We start from the raw sequence: 13,806 nt of genomic DNA, 5'->3' as shown, positions 1-13,806 counted from the left end.
AACAAAAATTCAAACCCACGCAAAATTTACAACTTAGCCTAGACCTGGAACCAGCTGTCTTCAAAGCAACGACGAAATACTCCACATCGACGTCACATGCGCATTGGACCGGAAAATTTTTACTTTTTTTAATATGACGCATTGAGTGCGACACGGTCACAATCACTGTGTTGCCGGCACAAAATTTTCGTTTTATTGGGAAGTGACCCCTAAAGCTAAACTGTTTCCCATACTTCAGCAGCAACAGAAAACTTATTAAATTGCAATATAGTCTAAATCTTAATATTTCAAAAATGGATGAACAGCAAATAAATACTTCCCAAACCTGTGCTGAACCCTTTCCTACGCCACTGTCAGAGTTTTTTAAATCTTTGACCAGTACTGAGGCTTGCTGCAACAATTGCAAAAAGAAATTCAAGTTTTCAACCAAGGCTTCATCAAACTTGATCACGCATTTGAAGAGATGTTCTCCCGATCTTTATCCTAATTATATAAACCTCAAAAGAAAACACCAGGAAAACACGAAGAAGACAGATAGATAGATAGATAGATAGGTAGATCAGAGTCAACCACCTATGAAGTCATTTTTTCAAACTTCTTCTTCCCAGCGATTTGCTTCATATGATGCCACTCAAAAAGCATTAACAAAAGCTCTACTCAAATCAATAGCTTGTGATAAGTTACCATTAAGTATTGTAGATAGTCAAACATTCAGAAATCTGTTGTTGACTGCTGAACCAAGATATGTAATACCAAGCCGCTCCACATTTAGAAATTCCCTTATACCAACGGTTATTCAGCAAATGGAAGAAGAGATGAGACGTGAAATTGCACGTTTGTCAAATGTTTACTTGAAAATTGATCTCTGGACTAACCGCAACATGACAAGTTTCTTGGGCATCACTATGCATTTTGTTGATGCAGAATGGAAGCTACGCAGCTTTGTCCTGGCAGTGGACTCATTTTTAGGACGGCATACAGCTGAAAACATTGCTGAGGCTTATGACAACGTAATAGAAAAGTTTAGATTTACAACAAAAGTAAAAAAGGTTGTGTCAGACAATGCTTTCTCCATGATAAAAGCATTTCAGGTTTCCCTTCCTGAGTTCACACTGCATAAAACTGGTGAAGAAATCAATGAGGACAATGAGAAACAGTTGAATCCTGATCCTGAACAAGAAATGTCCGAGGAGAGTGCTGATTTACATGCTCTTCTCACTTACTTACCAGGAAGAGTAAGCTGTTTTGCTCATACACAACAACTTTGTATTAAGGATGTCTGCAAGATTCGGAGTTTGCTAAGTCTTACGGTGGGAAGCAGCTGGGAAAGGTGGCCAAAATTGTAAATTCAGTAAGAAAATCTGTAAATGCTACCTCTTATTTGCAACGTAAAAAAATAACGTTAAGAGCACAGAATGAGACAAGATGGAATTCGCAGCTTGTTATGTTGCAAAGTGTCTTAAAGGATCACGAAGAAGTTAACGCGGCTCTCACCTTGATCCAGTCACGGGAAAAAATAACAAATCAAGATTATTTGGCATTGAGTGAGCTCGTGAGTGTGCTACTGCCTTTCAAGGAAGCAATGCAGAAAGTTGAAGGAGAAAATATTGTAACATCCTCTTGCATTTGTCCGGTAGTGCTTGGCTTACTGAAAGCAATGGAACTACTAAAAAACTCAAATCTCTACTATTGCCAGAAACTGGCAGCTAATCTTAAAGACTCTGTTTCTAAAAGGTTGTTGCCATATATAAATTCTCCGGACAACAGACTTGCATCTCTTCTTGATCCACGATTTAAAAACAGCTGGATTGAAGATGACGTTGAAAAAGAAGAAGCAATACGTTTGCTAAAAACTCCTGTGGCAAGTAGACTTGGCAAGGATGACGAAGAGAGTTGTAGCAAAGAGGATGAAAACCCTGCAAAAAAGCCAAAGCTATTTAACTTTATGGCAGAAGGCTTAAAAAAGAAAAGACCGAGAAATTCAATAGGTAAAGTCGACAGCTATTTGGGGGTAGAAACCATGCATTTCGATGAAGACCCACTAATGTATTGGAAGAAGAAGTCAGAAGAACTTCCCACGCTTTCTACTTTAGCCAAGGATTATTTGGGATTAACAGCAACATCAGCCTCGTCAGAAAGAATATTTTCAATTGCGGGTAACTTTTATACGGCAAGAAGAAATTTACTGGGGCCAGAAACTTTTCGCACCCTAATGTTCATCAAATGCAATCCAACAGTTTTTGAGCAAGTGAAAATGTAAATGCGAACCAAAATTTTGTAATTTGTAGTTATCAGGAGCTTCTTTCCTTTTGCATTTATTTTAATTTTACACACCTTATCGCTGGCGCCTTAGCGCTATCAGCTTTGTGTATTCGTTTGATTACATTTCATTGCCTGTCTTGTAGCCTATTCGTTGTTAGTCGTTGCCAGTCGCCCAAACTTTTGGTTGTTAACAGTCGCTTAAAAAATTTTTCTGTGTTTGTATTTTTCAGTACTCATGATTAGGAATAGTTGAAATATTCGAAAACGTTCGACTTTTTTTTAATTAAAGGGTATTCTACGTATCATGAATGAAACATGAATAGTTTGTGATTGTTGCTAATTACGTCGCTACGGTTTTCAAAGAGCACCTCTCTACCGAAGTTGAATTTATGATTAATCAATTACATGTTTAACACTAATTATAATTGTAATTGTAATTGTAATTTGATATTTTTGGCACAGAGTAATTGTAATTGTAATGTAATTGTAACATGTAAGGAAGTAATTGTAATTGTAATTGTAATTGAACTGAAATAATGTAATTGATCCAACTCTGACTACAGATAATATCAACGTTTTCTGAAACCTATTTCACTTGGGTGGCTCGTGATGCCAAAATATTTTGACCGTTTGCGACAGGTCGAGACGTAATCGATTAGACTTTACGGAATGGTGTGTGGCAGTGTATCTACAATAAACTGTACAAGTGCACAACTGAGCTGGCCTCGGTGTTTGGCTCACACTTGACCGGTCAAAACAGACTTGATACAGTGTTATTGGAATTGCGAAGAATTTGTCAATGGTATCTATTTTGGAAAAATCCCAACGTAGCGCTACCCGCCGAGTGCTCATAATGCTTTAAGTTGAGCACGTAATATTTAGTAACGCAGTTTCGTAATTTTCATCGGTTAACAACAGCTGGTTGGGGTTAACTTAAATTAAATACAATTTGAATGAATGCATGAATTCATAGATACAAGAATATAAGGTTAATTGAGTATAAAGAACAAGGCTATAAAGGAAATCTAATAAACTATAGTTTACTATGGAAAATAATAATCTTTACAGTAATCAGTTTTTATACTTGTGCTTCTTTATCAAATAAAATCGCTGCGACATTTGGCTTCATTCTTTTAAGGCGCGTTTGGTTCAGCTGTGGAATACGGTAGGTATTTGTAACCTAGCCTTACATCTATTTGTACTTACAGTACTTTTTGGTCATACCGAGCGAGATCTTGGCCTTAAGAAAGAGACAGCACGAAAATGAAAATGCTTTAGAAAGTTTAAATAGGTAGGCTAATGTAAACGATGAATTTTTCAAATTCTTTCTCACTAATAACTGAGCTAAAACTGAGTTATTAAGCTGCTTTATCTCAATTACTTCATGATGTAATTAACGAGCTACAACACGACAAGCAACGTGCGTTGGAAAGCAATCATTGTGAGTTGAAAGTAGTCTACGGTACGGTAGTTTTCGACAAGAAATCACGCGGGAAAGGTACAAACACAGAAATTTTTGCATGCCTGTGACTGCGCGCATTCTTTATTCTTGGCCTATTTATTGAAAATTTGTGCTCAAATAAGCATTTACGTTTTTTGCTTATGCACGTAGCTCACATTCCAATTAAGTTGTAAAATATTTGGCACGCTGGCGGTTTAATCGCTTTTGCTCTTTTTAAGCGGTAGGCTACTACTATAGATACAAAAAATTTTATAAAGCAATCTGTATAATTCTATATCATCTCAAGTAAACAGAGCAAATTAAAAGAAACTGTTAGTTTTTTCATATATAAATTTCTAAAAATGTCCACAAAGTTTCTGTTCGCAGCTTTGACAAAACTGTTAAAGTGGCATCATGTGTCACTGATGTCAGCATTTGTAACCCCAGTTCGACGCGTATAGAAACAAAACCACAACATCCTTTGGAGTGTTGAAACTCTAAGTGAGAGTTTTACTTTGCATAACATACCTATCCGATTTCTCCACCTCCGTCGCCAGCCGTAAATGTAACAAAGACCATGCACTGACACCGCCTTACCGTTTACTTAAGTTCTAACAAAATTACTGGAAGTTTTCTTGCGAAACAATTGAGATTTGGGCCGGTTCACCATGAATGCGTTAATGCAAAATATATTTACGTGCGCCTGTTGCAAACACTTAAGCAAGTTTATTACTTTCAAAATATGTCGTCAACCCTTTTTAAATGTGCAAGCCTGAGCGAGTCGAGTTTGGTCAGCGAAGCGTGCCACGTGCGAGGAACAATTTCTACTCGCCTGGATACTTATTTACATGAGTTAAGTCCTGGCGTGTTTCGAAGCGTGTCTAAGTTCAATTACAATACAGTACAGGTAACCATAGCCTCAAATACAATAAATTGCTAAAATTTCCAAACGCCAAGATCATTGTTTTCAATTAAGCCAGCTTTAAAACAAAAATATGCGCCAAAATGGGTAACCCATAGTGCAGGGCTACTCAACTGGCGGACCGCGGTCCGAATGCGGACCTTTTCAGTGTTGAATCCGGACCTTATCTGTCTCAGTATTTACGCAAATGAAATCGTTCATCTTTAGTTTTGTTATTCCTGGTTATTCAATTAATCAGCGAGTGTGTAAGTGGTAGCTCAAACTAGTCTTCTAGCGGTTTTTGTTAATAGGTCGTTTGTCAATCGGGGCAGCCGGCGTTTTGCGCCATCTTTTGTTGATAAAACAATGTTTACACAAGTTTGATACAAAACCACTAAGGAGATGTAGCCATCGACAGCGCTGTTTCTGGGTAAAGCCCATCATCAACAGGGCGCTAATTGCAACCCATAAAGAAACTTTATGAATTCACAATGATATTGGTGACTTCATTAAGGACACCAATCTTTTTAACAAAACCAAATCCATTATCGTTAATTAGCAAAAAAAAACAGCAGACAATAGCACAATTTCAAACAAATCGAACAAGCCTTGTTGACGTCACTATGCAACCACGGAAAAAACAAAAGGGCGAGTAAAATGCAAATGGAAAAAACAATTAACAGTTTCATTTTGCAGATGTACAGGAACAAAGTGCAATGTTTTTATTACTTCTGTTCAGCTCCAGACTAACAATAATTTGCAGAACTTTATAGTTCACTCCTAATTTAACTAGAATCGGTAATTACAGGTTATATGGCATCTTTCAAGAGAAGGAAGTTTGACAATGAAAATCGTTTGTTCAAGGAAGAGTTTGAAGCAAATTTTGAACATTTGTAACTTGATCTTTGCTAAAAAATAGTTGAGTAGCCCTGCCATAGTGCGATAAAAAGGCTATAAGATAGACCATTTAAACGCTTTGGAAATATTAAAATAAGTTAGTGTTCAAGCCTACGTATAAATCCCCTATCTATATCCTGTTTCTTGACAATGTAAATAAATCAACAAAATTATAGCATTCGAGTTGACGCGCTCAGACGAAGCGTGAACTTTGCTTTTTTTAATTTTTGAAACTCCCTTTATTGTACAACTATAGCCAACGCAATAGCAAAATCTACATGTTAAATATTAACCATAGGTAAGAATGACATGTGTTGGTTAAAACGTCTAGCTTCACATTACCGTGTGCTTTTTAGTGAGCATTGAGCAATGAACCGTCTTTTGGGTGGCCTGTGTGTTAGCTGCTTGCTTTTCGCTAATTTATAAGAAGAAAAATTTATCAGTACAGGGTTTTTAATCTAACTTTGGCCTCTTCTGAAAAAGGACTCAACCAACTTTAAAGTCATATCAACAAAGCTTTATCCTGAGTTACTGCATGCCCTGAGTATTCGTCAGTCCATCAAAGCAATCTAAACAAGTGATCGATGAAACGTGTTTGGTTAACAGAATAATTAATTATTATTACAGCACAATAGCTAACAGAGGAAGCCTTGTTGTAAGCTACATAGCCTATAACTGCACTTAGCACAGTGTTTTAATCGCTGTTAAAGTAGAAACAAGGACTATTGGAAGAAGATCTTTGAAAGCAAATACTTAAGCTACACGATTAATAAAATATTTTGTAGAAGGTTTATGTATTTTGAGCATTTCGACTTTTTCATTTAATCTTGTTCCAGCAGGTTACTAATAGAAATAATTACTTGGATATTTTCCGCAAAATGTATTTGTAGGTTACAATTTACAATAAACCGTCAGTAATTTAGCGTTTCGCAATGTCTACAATCGAGAAGCTGATAATTTCTGGAATCAGATCTTTCGGGTCAAACGATGAAACCATCGAGTTTCAACGACCTTTGACTTTACTCGTTGGGCCAAATGGAGCGGGAAAAACGGTTTGTTTGATCATGATTGTTAACCGTCATGTAGTACTTAACATACCGCTATACTTATAAAAATTGTGATTAATAACACTAATTAAACAAAAGATGTTTATTAAAACAACATAATTATAAATTTACCACAATTAAAGTCATATACAGTATACGGATTTTTACCACAACCCAATATGATTGTGGTGCATATCACATTAAAAATGCAGCATGCAGACAGATGTTTTTGTCATAGCATACTAAAAGCATTTAAGTTTTTGTATTGCATTTTCTAGACCATTATTGAGTGTTTGAAGTTCGGTATTACAGGAGGAAAGCCTTGTGATTACAAATATTTCAACAATCCTAAGGTGGTGAGAGAAGAGTTTCCTTCTAAGGTCAGTTTCATTGCTGCGCTCTTATGGGTAAACTGCTCATATGAAACATATGAATATGCAATCGTATAACCAATTCATAATATATTGAATCTATCTCTGCTTTTCTTTAGGTAAAGTTGCAGATTCGAAATCAAATTGGCAAACAGATTGAAATTGAGAGAAATACATGGTTTAAAAACAAGATAGCAAAATCAAAGGCCACCATTAATTGGTGAAAAACCTTACGCAATCTTATCAGAGATTGTTATTTGACGATATTTGTTTTGTTTTGTTCTCTTTCATTTCCGAATTATAACGCTTGATCTTTACCTACACAGGGAAGGCAAAAGTATCTCTCCAAAATCAAAGGATGCTAAGGATCTTCTTGCCGAGTTAATCGACGTTTCAGAGCCAATTCTCAATTACATAGTTTTTTGCCACCAAGAAAACTCCAATTGGCCAATAAATACAGGAAATAAATTGAAAACGACCTTCGACAGCATATTCAACTTGGACAGGTGCGTTTATCGGTGGACTTGTAACCTGTAAATTTCTTAAATTGGCCGTTTTTAGGTACAACGAAGCGTTGAAAAATATTCGTAGCAAACAACAAGAATATAAAACACAAGCAGCAAATGTAGAAACAGATATAAAAAATCTGGAAGAAAAACGTAATGAAGCTCATAAATGTAGAAAAGAATTAGAGGTTGGTACAGCTGATTAATAATCATAGTGAATTGAAATAAAGAAAATGCAGATTCAAAAGATAACTATTGTTTTACAACTAAAGTGTACATTATTTTAATTGTTATTTGCAAAATCTCAATTGTTTGGAGTGTTCATCTTTTGACAAGCACTTCTTTTAAACCTGAAACTAATCACCTAATCTATAATGAAGGACACTGAAGAAAAAATGAAGAACGTTGTTGGTGATATTCATAAAAACCAAATCGAACTGGACAATGTTGAGAAAGAACTGAGCGACTTAACAAAACAGAAAAAAAAAGTCCAAAGTTTGGATAATGAAATTGAAAATTTAATAAACAAAAAGGAAGCAAAGGTCGAAACATGCAAATTTTTAGATTCAAGAATCACCAAGATCGATAATGTCGTACGTATCGGTACCAATATCAATAAATATCAAATATCAGTATCAATAAATGTACAAAAAACTCTTTGTTAAACTCTCGGTCAATAAAAATAGTTATAGGGTTATATTTTCAAAACAGAATTTGTTTATACATGTTTATGAAGTGATTTTTAAGCACCATTAACCTGACATTCATCAGTTACATAGATGGACGTCTATAAATCAAGTTAATTGTAGTAAAATCTGTTTCAAATTTATAGGAATTAACTAAACAATTCTCTATAAATTTCTTCTTAATGATTTTATGAAAGAGCGATGAAGACCTACATAAAATGCATTCTGAGATCGTCTCAAAAGTCAAAAAATTGTCGGTATGGAAGAAAGATTTAATTGCAGAAGAAGAAGAAAAACAAAAGCCGATATCTACCACGATCACAAAGCTTCGGACAGAGTTGGGTAAACAGTTTTGTAATTTCGGAAACATTGTTGGTTGTACAATTCCTTACAGTAGCTGTCTCTCATTTCTAGTATATTTTTCAGACCTGCTGCTAAAGCAAGAAAGAGAAAACGTTTACTCCAGAGATCAAAAGATACGCAATTATGCAGAGAAAAGCAGAATACTACTTTCAGGTTAAGTAATTTGGTTTTGTTTAACCGAAAATCAGTACATGCAAGCTTTGCATTATCTAAAAGAGTTTTACAAGAAAGCGTTGCTGACTTTGCAAGTAGTTTCAATATTATTGGCTCATATTAGAACCGAAAAAACGCCAACTGTTTTAACGTCATGCCATTATCTTTATCAAATAGACGCTGCACTATCTGAAGATGAAATTGTCCGTTTTCGAGAGGAATTCGAAGCTAACACTGCAATGCAAGTTGAAAAACTCCGAAAGCAAAAGGTTTGTTAATCTGAGTAAATATCTAACAACCGCTGTTTGGCTGATGTTATTTTAGATTACCTTTTTCAGGATAAAGACGCTAAAGATCTAGAAAATGCCCAAGAAGACTTTCGACAAAAAGATGAAGCAAAGACGAAATTACAGGTAAAATCCGATGACTTGCGAAGACGGTTGGAGGAATTAGTCCAAAAACAAGACCAGGTAAAACGATATTTCAAAATGTTGTATTCGATTTAAAAGAGCCAACGAAACTAAAGGCACCTTTAAATGTTGGTGTTTGTCAAATATATATGTCAGAATTATACCTGTATATACAGTAGATGTAAATTTATGTAAAAATATTACCATTTCAATGTTACCCTATTGTAAATATTATATTTTGAGGTGAAACAAAGATTGCTCGAAAATAAATCAATCGAAGAAACCACCAACTGGGATGAAATGTGCAACAAACTTGCGGAAGCGGTAGCGTATACACTTAGTTTTCAGAAATGTCTTAAAGGCGTAACTTTACTTTTGTAACATGTACGTATAGCAGATACATGCATACCAGGTAATAGGCATTTCTTTATTATAGTAGCCCTAATTGTTAAAACAGAAATAAACATATGATGAACGTATTTGTCAGAGCGTTTGTCACCTTTTATGTTTAGCAAAAGGAGTTAGATGAAGAAAAATTAAAAACAAAGCTTTCACTGTTAAATGGTGACTTGGAGGAGCTAAAAGTCAAAAGGAAGTTACATAAATGCAACGTCGACTTGACGGATTCCGCGCTGAAAGAAGCTTTAAAATCAACTTTAGCCAGGTAAAGAAAAATTAAATATGTCAAATAAAATCAAGCGGTTTCCATACACTGTTATGTATATTTATGAAAACAAAATATTAAAGATAACGTTAAAGAATTGTTAAATTCAAAACCAGATCAAAACTTCAGTTATTGCAAGAACAACTAAAAGAAAAAGACGATTTGCTGAAAATCCTGAAAGAGGACGGGAAACAACTGCTCACTTCAGAGACAGAAACGAATTTTCTCTCTATGAGCTATTCCGATTTGATGAATCGTAAAAGAGAAATTGACAAGGAAACCGAAAATATCTCTTCAAAACTTGAACAAATAGGGCAAGCCAAATTGTTTATTTAAAGCTTTTTTAAGATACGGGGATTGTTTGCGCAAATTCTGCTAATTCTTTTTTTTTGCAACAGAGACCACAAAGAACACAAAACATATCTTTTGGAACAACTACTTAGTTTGTACAAGGAAGAAAAAATGGTGGACGCTTTTATTGTACACAAAGTAAGTCAAAAGGAATTATTCAAGAGCAATTCCGTCTTCTGTTTCTAGTAATGACTCTTTACATAACTTGCCTATTCTTGTAATCTTTACGTTTACAGAAGGATATTGAAAGTTTTCGTAGCAAGAAGGAAATACTCAAAAAAGACTTACCTGACTCGAACCTTTCTGTTGAAGATATTTTAAACAAAAGAAATGACTGCATAAATACCCTTGATTTATGTACTCTATAGTTACTGTGATTTTGTTTAGTAGCCTAGTTTTCTTAAAACCAATACGTAGATTTTATGCAAAATTCTGCGAAATTGTTATTGAAATTGTTACGTTTGTTTGTATCATAGTGGAACAAGAAATCGATGGCAAGCACGACGAAATTTTGCAAGCTACAAAAAATATTTTAGACCGAAAATCGAAAGTTATCGTAATGTTGGTATGTCATCGAATTCAGCTAATGGAATTTTTCAATAAACCTGCCATTGAATGTTATATAACTGTTGCATTGCTGTTTGTTCATTAATCAAAAATCTTTCCTATATTATTTTTTGACGTCATTTTGCAGGAAAGCAAACTTACGTTGTTATCTGCGGCGAAAGAAAATGAATGGCTAAACGACCAACAAAGAAACTTGAACAAAGATATTTTATCAGTTGAAACACAATTGGAAGAAAACAAAAAACAATTGTTTGAATTAATTAAGTGAGTATATACTTGCTCATATCTTGCTTTAGCTTTCTTGTCAAATTTTGATCGTTTGTGTAACTTTTAACTTGCTGAACTCAGGGAAGTAAACGGCCTGAACGAAACAAGACATATTTTGGAAAATAAACGTGGCAAAATTAATCCTGACTTAGAAATACAAAAGTTAGAATCAATACAGAAACTTTTATTTGACGACTTACAAAAGGCGGATGAGGCAGCTTCGAAATTCCACGAAGAAAAAATGGTATGATTTAGTGCAATATCTTTATTTTATCAATCGGCTATTGTAAAAATATCAAGAATGACTGAGTTCACTGCGTGAAAACAATTAGAGATTTCGTGGCAACACTTTCGTTATTTTGTTTTGTAATTCAAAACTCAATGTCGTAGCAATTCAATAGAAATATTTTCTTTCAGAGATTGGAAGAATTAATTGAGATTAATGAACAACAGCTTAAAAATTCTTTATCGGCCATAAAAACACTCAACAAAGAAATCCAGTCTTACAAGGATGACATAGATAAAGTGGGTTTATTATGAATTAGACTTGATTTTGTTAGCATGCACTTTATTCTCTGGAATAATCTGATCGACTAAACTTGAATATTTTAGTTGAATGAACGCAATATCGAGGATAATTTGCATCTTCGGAAAGTAAACAAGGAAATTGAAGATATCGAAGGTCAACTTAAAAATAAACAACAGAAAAGACTCGAAAAGATAAACGGCGCTCAACTGTCAAAGTGAGCTAAAAAAAGCTAAAACTAGTTTTAGAAAATATCACCAAATGTCACGTATTTTTAACAATTTTTTAATATTTTAATACTTGGTGGTAGGGACATCGCAATCAAGGAAGCCCAGAAACAAGCTTTAAGCATCGAGTTGGCGAAAGCCAGCACTACCAAGGAACATTTACGTTGTAACATAACGAAATTGAAAATGGACTTACAGAACGAAAAGTATCGGTAAATTATATCGAAATATACACAGTACGGTATATTAAGCTTGTAACTACTTTATATAGCATAAATTTAACAGAGTATAACATGAAACATATAGGCAACCCGAATAACTTTTAATTCATACGAAAAAAACTACCGTACTTTGATTACTTAGAATCAAGAAATAATAGCCTTGTTCGTGCCATATGCGGAAACAGTTTTCAACGCAGGCCAACGCTTTAAATCTTTTTCAACTTTAGAGATGTTGAGAAGAAATACGTGGAAAGTATTATAAAGTCCAAGACGTATTCTAAGGCCAGTGACGAACTCGTTGATTACCACAACGCGCTTGACAATGCTATTGTAAAATATCATGAAATTAAAATGGAGAAAATAAATCAAACTGCAAAAGAACTTTGGCAAGAAACCTACAGCGGCAAAGGTATACAATTTTCTACTGCTACCTAACGGCCATTTCTAAGTGGCACTTGGTACGAGCATTTTGTTCTTAATACTAATCCTATTGTTAAAGTAACGTTTGCTGATGTCGCCATATGGTAATATATGAATCAACTTATTTTTTTAATAATGTACTGGGTTCATTTTAAACTTACGACTTTAGATATCGACTGCATCAAAATAACTAGTGAGAGAAAAAGAGAAAATAAATCTACCGTACATTCTTATGACTACGGAGTCAAAATGGTCTCCGACGATGATGAAAGGGACGTGAAAGAATGCTGCAGTGCAGGACAAAAGGTTTGTAATTTGACTAAATGTTGGAACGATTTTACCAAATATTGTAATATTATTAAACGCAGACTGTAAGATTATTTTTTAAGTATCGCAGAACAGCATCACAAAATATAAACTTACACAGGTGCTTGCCTCTTTGGTTATAAGATTGGCGATCGCACAACATTGTTGCAAAAACTTTAACGTTCTCGCTTTGGACGAGCCAACCACCAACTTGGACAGAAATAACATTGAAAATTTGGCCATTTCCTTAAACAAGTAAAGTTATACTTGGGGTAGCATTTTGCCCGTTTATGCCCTAGCACTAGCATGAGATTATTTTCGTCACTAAAGTACGCTTTTTATTTAACCTTGCAAATGTTATCTTCAGACTTGTGAGCATGCGATCTGGCCAAATCAACTTTCAGCTACTCGTCATCACCCACAATGAAACATTTGTTGAACTTCTTGGAAATTGCGGTTCGGTGGAACGCTACTTCCGTGTTAGGAAGAAAAAGTCCTATTCATGCATCAAAACGGAACCCATATCACATATATTTGATCACGATGATGACAGCGATGACGAAAAGGGAGAAGACGCGATGATGCTTTAAGTGCGAGAGCATGATGATTTTGAATGACGAGCTCATAAGTTGCACTGCTGTCGAGCATTTATATTAAGACCATTGAAGTGACTGCCGCATGTTGTTGAGAAATTTGTTTGTCTACACTCTACATAAAGCAAAAGTTTGTGTTTATTTAAACTTCACTGCCACTTCTCCTTTGTTTTTGCTTTGAAACTTTACAAACAAATCGCCAATAAAGTTGCAAAGAGACGTAGCATATTGGCTCGTTTTGACCTTAAGTAATCTCTTTGTTTATTCAACAAATATAGTGTAGTGTAGTTTGTTTACATTGTGCACCTGTTTAGCAAAGGTCGGACGCTCACAGTAAAACTCGAACTTAACTTTTCATTTCTTCGACTAAGACTAGTAGGTACTTAGTTGCTGCACACCTCGACTTCGAGTTACATGCAGATCATAATCACATATAACGGTACGGACCGTTTTCAATACGTTAATGCTAAAAAATTAGTAGACGTTACAGGTTGTTACATTGCAGACGTCTTTATGAACTTATTTGTTATTGGAGCAAACCCTATTTTAGCTATTTTGATTTAGCTGTAATGCGACAGGAACTTTAATAAATAAATAGAACGGACTCTTTCAACAACAGGCTCTAAAA

At 34.8% G+C, this 13,806-nt stretch overlaps 3 protein-coding genes across 3 annotated transcripts in view; all 3 read left to right on the top strand.

The window, feature by feature from the left end:
- Positions 1-13,806, top strand: part of LOC143448762 (receptor-interacting serine/threonine-protein kinase 1-like) — an 88,154-nt gene that overhangs the window by 64,600 nt on the left and 9,748 nt on the right. The gene's annotated exons all lie outside the window — the stretch shown is intronic.
- LOC143449570 (uncharacterized) lies at positions 6,349-10,109 on the top strand. The gene is made up of 13 exons (XM_076949822.1): positions 6,349-6,553; positions 6,826-6,927; positions 7,038-7,138; positions 7,245-7,424; positions 7,480-7,612; positions 7,805-8,017; positions 8,308-8,452; positions 8,537-8,626; positions 8,804-8,895; positions 8,965-9,096; positions 9,280-9,360; positions 9,549-9,700; positions 9,817-10,109. Exons 1-13 carry the CDS (start codon positions 6,434-6,436, stop codon positions 10,034-10,036), a joined length of 1,761 nt encoding a protein of 586 aa, XP_076805937.1. The 5' UTR covers positions 6,349-6,433; the 3' UTR covers positions 10,037-10,109.
- LOC143449571 (DNA repair protein RAD50.L-like) lies at positions 10,033-13,393 on the top strand. Its single transcript, XM_076949823.1, has 12 exons — positions 10,033-10,189; positions 10,288-10,408; positions 10,528-10,616; positions 10,746-10,882; positions 10,967-11,129; positions 11,303-11,410; positions 11,498-11,628; positions 11,722-11,850; positions 12,087-12,268; positions 12,449-12,585; positions 12,707-12,840; positions 12,953-13,393. Exons 1-12 carry the CDS (start codon positions 10,163-10,165, stop codon positions 13,173-13,175), a joined length of 1,581 nt encoding a protein of 526 aa, XP_076805938.1. The 5' UTR covers positions 10,033-10,162; the 3' UTR covers positions 13,176-13,393.

Source organism: Clavelina lepadiformis, chromosome 3, assembly GCF_947623445.1.
Source record: "Clavelina lepadiformis chromosome 3, kaClaLepa1.1, whole genome shotgun sequence".
Taxonomy (NCBI): Eukaryota; Metazoa; Chordata; class Ascidiacea; order Aplousobranchia; family Clavelinidae; genus Clavelina; species Clavelina lepadiformis.
Note: the sequence above shows the minus strand (reverse complement) of the source record. Positions and strands in the feature narration are given on the sequence as shown.